General features: G+C 36.3%; 1 protein-coding gene across 1 annotated transcript in view; it reads right to left on the bottom strand.

Moving 5' to 3' along the window:
• Window positions 1-887: 887 nt before the first annotated feature.
• Window positions 888-8,263, bottom strand: part of PACRG (parkin coregulated) — a 275,343-nt gene continuing 267,967 nt past the window's right edge. Inside the window, exon 3 of the mRNA XM_081829286.1 lies at window positions 888-1,083. Within this exon, the coding sequence (XP_081685412.1) occupies window positions 904-1,083 (180 nt within the window). The 3' untranslated portion in view covers window positions 888-903. The remainder of the gene's footprint in view (window positions 1,084-8,263) is intronic.

Raw genomic sequence — 8,263 nt, 5'->3', positions numbered from 1 at the left:
AGCACCACCCCTCTGCTTTCCAGCAGCAGCAGCAGCAGCAGTATGGATGGGCAACTCTGGTGCGCACAGAGCCTGGGGTGTGATGGTCGGTGGTGAAGGCCTAGGCCTGGCCATTCCAACCTTGGAGAGGCCGGCCATCCCCTCCTGGACCCTTGTCCCCGGATGATGGCTCTATTATAAGGGTCAGCAGCAGCTGTGGGGTGAGATGAGGAGGCTGGACCCAGAGCAACGCGGGGCTTGTTCGGGAGTCATTATAGACCGTCTTACTGGCAAATGAAAATCTCAGAAACACTTTGGGAGGGGGTTGCTTTCAGACAACTAGTCCAAAGAGATTCATGCCTGAAGAACCTGGCCAGAGAAATAAAGCATTTCATCCTATAAACAAAGAAAGTAAGTCAGTGACAGGGTTACTCTAGAATTTCCCCAGGTAACCTATCACAGATTAAAAAAAATTTCAAATATTTGGTAACATTAATTCTTCTCCATTCCAGAATTTTTTCCCTAAAATTATTAATCCTATTACCTAAAAGATCCTAAACATAATTGGGTTTATATTGTAATTTAAAAATTAGGGATGTCATTTGAAAAGAACTTGGAAGTTGGTGGTGTAGAATGCAAAGACACATACTTTACTTCTGCGTGTATAAATTAATGTTAATGCTTGTGTCATTACTCGGAAGCATTTTAAATTAGTATAAAGCCTGTGCAATTTAGTTTATGTGAGAAGCTTCAGTGCAGTATCAATAATGGGATAGAGTAGATTTGGGATGTCTGGCCCCATAAGTCAACCTATAAAATTCCTGCAAAACCTGGGGATAGCCTCAATCTGTTGTGTTTTATTGCTTAATTAGCGAGTTGTCAAAAAGCGGCACCTTCTAAGCTGAATGATGCTTTTTCACCTGTTCACTTACTTTTTATCGGGATAATGAGCTGTGGAATGACAGGAAGAATCTTGCTCCCCCCGTGTTCCAGCATGTCGTGGATTCCTTGACGAGCAAAAAACTCGTAGGGAAATGTCATTTCACAGAGCCCATCAAAAAACAGAGGCAGATAATGATGGTAATCCAGCTTCTCAATTTCTACCTGAAAAGAGAGAGAAGAAATGCCACGTGAAGACAACAATGGGGCGAAGCATGGCCAGACCAGCTATGAGGCTGTCACCGACTTAGGAGGAGCACGTTCTTCAGGACTTTGGGAAAATTTTATTAAGCAACTCATCTAACAACCTAAAGTACATCAGCATGTCTTTATTCCATTAGCAATGGGGTCACAGTCATTGACCTTTACATTTTAACAGATTGGAATAATAAATAATAAATAATCAACATTGACACTTGTTTTGCGGTCCTTTGGTTAGTATTTTACCATTTGGCACAAATGTAATACTGAAAAGGATTCAAGAAGTCCACCGTATGTATGTTGAAAAGATATATGTAAGAACAGAATGAAAAAAAAAAAAACAGTTGAAGAGAGATTAGCATCTGAATTTCCAACAGGAATCTAATAGGGATGGCACACCAGTATATTCTTGTGAAATGTCTTTTCAGGACCTAGCAAGTATGAGAGTGAGGGATAAAGTAGGATTGTGTGAATGTTCCCTGGATCCTGCAGGATAAGGAGAATGTTGGTGCTCTCAAGTCACCTCAAAAAAATCAGAATATCCCAATCTCTCTTGGCTGCTCCATTGGGGAACAGAGATACATCACTTTTCCATTGCTATATCCTTCACCCTCAATGATGCCTCCATGACTTGTCCTGATCTTTGTAAAAGCATCCAGCACCAACTGCGAACGGAAACAAAAGCTCTGGGATTGAGAAAAGAGATGTGTTGCGAGCTGCAGGAGATCTGTTCCAGCCTCTAGCCTGGGTCCTTCACTGTCTAGAGTATCCATGACCTGACTTGCTACCTGCAAGATGACAGAAGTGATGGTGATATCATGAATGGAAAGAAGCCAAAAGACTCGGACTGAGGACACAATCCATTTACAGAGCTAAGGATGCGTGCAGCGTTTCCAGTGAGAAGTGCAAATTCCCCAGGTCTTCAAGTCCTTATGAATGCACCCAGCTTTCAATTACCACCTTATAATTAAGTGAGGAGCCCATCAAGACCTCAGAGAAACTGCCTTTTACATTAGGAGGTTCTTATACCTTCTAGCTCTCTCTCAGCTTTTTGGAGTCTCTAGCCACATGCCTGCCTATCCCTGGGGATGACTAACTGGTAACACCTCCAGCACATCCCCGAGTGTCTACTGTAGATTGAATCAAATGTCCTGCAGTTCCCCAAGAAGGAGGTCTGTCTCCAGTCTGCTCATGGACTGCCCAGCCACCTAAGGAAGTAAACAGTCAAGAGTTGAATGTTTAGGGGCGCCTGGGTGGCTCAGTTGGTTAAGCAACTGCCTTCGGCTCAGGTCATGATCCTGGAGTCCCGGGATCGAGTCCCGCATCGGGCTCCCTGCTCCGCAGGGAGTCTGCTTCTCCCTCTGACCCTCCTCCCTCTCATGCTCTCTGTCTCTCATTCTCTCTGTCTCAAATAAATAAATAAAATCTTAAAAAAAAAAAAAGCGTTGAATGTTTAGATGTCCTCTTGGAATTGAGCTTGGAAAATGAATCCGAGAGGGAGGTATATATGGACATCAATTTCATTTTATATTCCTTTTACATTCATAAAATTTACTTTGTTCATAGTAAAATTTTACGGAATATATATCCAATGCCAGCCTTCAAGGATTTTTGTGTATTTGAAGACATTTTAGAACACTATTTTGTACAACTATTTTGTTCATTCCTCATGACAACTAAAAGGTATTGCTACATCATTCAGCTCCAAAAGGTACAGTGTTACTATCAGTTTTACCTTGTAGCCTAACTTCATAATATAAATGTCATCTGTATATTTTTTCTATATTATTGATGTTTTTCTAATTCTTTTAGCCCACTGTCACATTTGTACATTTGTGTCCTATAAATAGAAAATTATTAAATTTTATATTTTAATGTGATCTAGGACTTTTTATTTTAATACTTTAAGTCACTCACATTTATCACAATGTCTATTTTAACTTCTGTCATCTTATTTTTTGGCCCCTGGTTGTGTTTTACATTTACTTTTTCCTTTCTATTTTGCAGTTTTTTTTTTTTTTAATGTAGATCACTTTTTTGGGGGGGGGGCAGTGATTTGAAAAATAAGAAAACCTCTTTAAATATTTTATTGCCGCTATCTCATGTCTTTCTCAAACATTTAAAAATGAATTTAGGTCACTTGGAGAAGCAAATTAAAAATCTCCTACTAAGACTGCTGACGTGCCATTTTTTTCCTTGGAATTCCATTGATTTGTTTCTTTGTGTGGTTTGGGGCAACAATACTAAGAACATCCACAACAGCAACAGTAAAAGAATGCCATGTTTATGATACCAGACACTATTGTAAATACTTATGTGTATTAGTTCTTTTCATTCCTCATGACAACTCTAAAAGGTGAGTGTTATGAGTATCTCTATTCTCCATAAGGAGAAACTAAGGCACTAAGAGGTTCAATAACTTGCCTAAGGTCTCCAGCTAAAGAGAGGCGTTGCTGGGATCTGAACCCAAGCTATCTGGCTGTAGGATGTGATACTGTCTCTCAGGCTATGTTGTTAGGCACGTAGAGGTTCAGCATTATTATAATCTCCTGGTGACTGTTCCATTTAACCTCATGTCTCCATCCTCGTTATCATTAGTAATGCAATGTATCCTAGTCTCCTCAAATACCAACATTGTTTTCTACAACTTTGTATACTCTACAAATAAAATGCTATGTCTTCCCCATTAGGACTACAGTGATTATTTACATTTCATGAATTTTATGAGTATTTTAACAAACAATCAGAATGGCTTGCTTCTTGGTGCTTCTATTCACCCTCATTTCACTACAAATCATTTAGGGGTTAATTTGCTATTCTGTTTATTTTTAAAACTTTAGAAGGAAAAGTTTCTGGTTTTCATAGCATCATCAAAACCAAACATATTAATGTATGTCCATAAGTAATATACTGGTAATAACACAAGGTCTTTTTTCAAAAATCTAGATATTGAGAATAATTCAAGATTAAAACTAAAATTTAAAGAAAAGTAAGGAGATCCCTTATTTGTCTTTGTCCATGTATTTGTCACATGGTGACTATTATCCTTTAGAGTTCTTCTAAATCAATGTGGGTTTTTTTGTTCATTTAGACTTACAAAAGGTCATTTTTACTGTTTATTCAGCAATAAACTTCAGTTATATAAATCATTTTGCTCTTAGGATAACTTGTTTTAATGACATATTACACTTTATATTTCTTTAGTATTACTATAAAAATAGCAGTTTTCAAACTTTTGTAAAATTTGGGAATCTTTCTTCAAAGTTTATGCAAGAAATCCAGAATTAAAAGAAATCTCTTTGAAGTAGGACACAGAACAAGGACCATTTTAGATACATCAGGTAAAATTACACAGTAACATACTGATTGATGACCACTTGGATGTTAACTCCAGAAACATCAAGTAGTTTTACTCTCAGAATCTCTCTCTTTTTAAAATTTATGTTTTATAACTTTTTAAAGATCACACAGTACTCACAAGTTATCTCTAAATCTTACAGTGACCTTTGGTCAAAAGCAATAAAATTCTAACTTTACTCGGACTATCATATATAACTTTATCCCCATAACAAATGTGTAAGGTAGTAATGCTATACTGAAAGGTCAGAAACACAATGAGGTTAATGATTTTCATTAAAAACTCAAATTAGAAACTTACTCTTACATTTTCCATATCTTTGCTTCAATTAGCAAATACAATATAACTGGAAATATCTGTTATCATAGGAACCAAAGACCTTGCTTAGAATCACAAATTAATCTGAAAAAGTATAATTATCTATTAAATATTATGACTTCATTTGGACTTACTATGGCATTTATAAAATAAAGCCTCAGCCCCACTGTTCTTCCTTGAGGAAGCTGGTGAGTTACTGCAAGAGGGCTTACAAATTATATAGGCATTAAGCACTGTCTGTGGATAGTGTGTGTAACATATTTCAAACATGGATGTACTTTTATTTTTCAAATGCATGTAGATGTGGTTATGATAAATAACTTAAAAATGTCATTTTAAGCTTTTTCAATGATACTGAATATATAGTTAAAATTATGTACTAATGCATGAAATTTTTGATGCAAAAAGACTTTTGAGCATGAAAAATGCTCTTTAATGTCAAAAAGGAGACCTCTCACTGGACGGCAGACAAGACTAATGTGATCCTTAGACTGCTAAAAAGCCTAAAAAACACCAAAATGTGTTCAATGCAAAGTCTATGTCAGGAAATCCTCAGATGCTAGAGATAAAGACAAAATCCAGAGTCACAAAGGTGGTGCCATTTGACTTAAGAGAGTAGCAGATACAGATCAGATCTCAAGATTGGGACTGAGGTTTTAATGTCTCCAGAGTCCAGGAAAACAGGGCATTTAGCAAGAGAAGGGGGTTAAGCTGAGACTCTTGCATAGGACTGGGGCCTTACAAGGGTTGCCCCACCTTGGAAAGGGAACCAGAAAGTCTCTCCTTGAGTTTGTAGAGACAAAGAAAACTTGTGGAAAGGGAAAGAGAGCATGTGACAAAGCTCTTAATGGGAAAGATCTCCTTTGAGAAACAGAAACCCAAATAGAAATCTAAAGTAAAAAAAAAATAAAAAATAAATATATGTGTGTGTGTGTATATGTATATATGTATATGTGTGTGTGTGTGTGTGTATATATATATATATATATATATAATTTCCCATTTCCCAGACCATGGAAAGGAAACTTCTGGGACCCAGACAAAGCAAATGGAAAGTGTTAATACTCCCATGAGCTAGGTGCATAGGGCTGCCACAGAAAATGCAACCCCATCTAAAACTTACCACCATCATGGTGATGGAACCACCATAAGAAAGACTAAATAGACCAGTGAACATGGGAATGAGCTCTGAACTAGCAACTAGAAATTACAGAATAAAATCTGAAAAGAATTTTTTAAAGTGGGGGCACCTGGGTGGCTCAGGAGGTTGAGTGTCTGCCTTCAGCTAGTGTCATGATCTTGAAGTCCTGGGATCAAGCCTCATGTCAGTCTCCCTGCTCAGCAGGGTTTCTGCTTCTCCCTCTCCCTCTGCCCCTCCCCCTGCTTGTGCTCTCTCTCTCTCTCAAATAAATAAATAAAATCTTAAAAAAAAAAGAATTTTTTAAAGTGCTTAAAACATAGAATATTTTTAGAAAAGAACTGAATAAAATTTCCAAAGGACATCGAGCAGCATTAACTTCAGAATCCAGTCATTGGATAATAGACTGACCACAGACAAAAAGAGAAGGAGGGGTCTGGGTCACAGAACCTGGAAAGCCAATGTAGAGGTAGCACCAGAAAGCCCCCATCGGACTTGCTCCCCACGCGACCCCAGGGAGTTCCAGAGAGACAGGGAAAGGAGGTATTTGGAGAAATCATAACTGAAGAAAGATGTGCATCTCCAGACTGAAGATGCAAATCTGGACACTTCAGAAAACCTATAAAACTCCAAAGTCAAGGAAAAGATTTAAAAGCAACTAGAAACAAAAGATAGATGACATATAAAGGATCAAAATTGGGCTTGAAATTACACTTCTCATTAACAAAATAGAGGCCACAAGATGGTAAAAACCCCTCAACATGCTAAAGGAACAATGATGATTAATCTTCAGTGCCATACTCAGCTAAACTGGCATGCAAGATAAAGACAAACTAAATGTATTTGACCAAGATGGAGATTTTTTCTGTTTGTTTTTTCAACCCAGAGCTCATTGTCCTCACTGAAGGATAAAATGTACTATATAAGCTGAACACAGGACAAAGAAATGAGATGCAAGAGATAACAGTAAATAAACTGAACAAATGGATAAGACCAAAGAAGCATTGACTATAATTTTTTTTTTTAATCATCAGTTATGATGAGGTTACAAAGTGAAGTCGTAATACTAGAAAGGAAAAGTAGAGAAAATGACAGGACAGTGATCTGAGTCAAAGTAAGGTCCTTGCACTGATAGGGATGAAAATAAAGTTACTGGTTAACTTCAAAATTAATTAAGTATATTAAAGTGCAAGAATACCAGTCAAAAGAACAGAAATAGAATTAACTTCCCAGAGAACAGAATATAGTAGAGGAAGTGGATAAAACTCTATTGACCTTATGGAAGGCTAGTCAAACATCCCACCTGGATGTTTGGAAAACAGAAAAACCCATGGAGAAGAGAAAATATGTAGGATGAACCCAAATATATAAGTAATCATCTTAAGTATAAATTATCTTATTCTCTTAAGAAATTGTCAAAAAAGAAAAAATAAACTTCAGTTATAAATTTGTTTATAAGAATCACATTCAAAATACAATCAGAGAAAAGTGAAAAATAAAAAGGTATGGTTAAAAAAAAGAAATAATAAATATGATATAGGATAAATTCCTGGAATAGAAACTGCTTTCTCAAAGGGTATATATTTTTATTTATTTACAATTTTGACAGAAATTGCCAAATGGTGCTTCATGGGATGGTATTAAATTATATTTTCATCAACAATAAATGACAGTAGCTATTTTCCATTGTTTATTCGAAGAAAACACTATCAGTTTGGTTTTTGACAATATTATAGGTAAATATTCTTTCAGTGTTGTTTTAAGTTCCACTTCTCTTACTGTGAGAATAATAGCCTTTTAAAGATATTTTTGAAAGCCTTTTGTATATCCTTTTCTGTGAGTTGTATTTTTATATCCTTTGCCATTTTTTTGATACCCATTGACATTTGTTCCCTTTTCTCTCTTTTTTGAGCCTTTTTTTTCTTCAAATTCATTTTTTTTTAATTCCATTAGCCAACTTATGGTACATCATTAGTTTCAGATGTAGTGTTCAATAAATGAGCTCTTTTATGTTAGGGAGATTCAACTTTTGTACGTTACTTCCATAACATTTCAAACGTTTTGAAACGTAACGTTTCAAAAAATTGTTTTTGCCATGCACACTTTTGTTTTAGAATTCATTAATCTTTTGTGGGGTCCTGAATTTTGAGTCATCATTAAAAAGATTTTCCCCCCAGCATTATAATAAGGGGTACGTGTACCCCAATGTTTATAGCAGCGATGTCCACAATAGCCAAACTATGGAAAGAGCCAAGATGTCCATCGACAGATGAATGGATAAAGAAGATGTGGTATATATATACAATGGAATATTATGCAGCCATCAAAAA

The sequence above is a fragment of the Leptonychotes weddellii genome, chromosome 8 (assembly GCF_054177405.1).
Source record: "Leptonychotes weddellii isolate Sample4059 chromosome 8, ASM5417740v2, whole genome shotgun sequence".
Classification (NCBI taxonomy): domain Eukaryota; kingdom Metazoa; phylum Chordata; class Mammalia; order Carnivora; family Phocidae; genus Leptonychotes; species Leptonychotes weddellii.
Note: the sequence above shows the minus strand (reverse complement) of the source record. Positions and strands in the feature narration are given on the sequence as shown.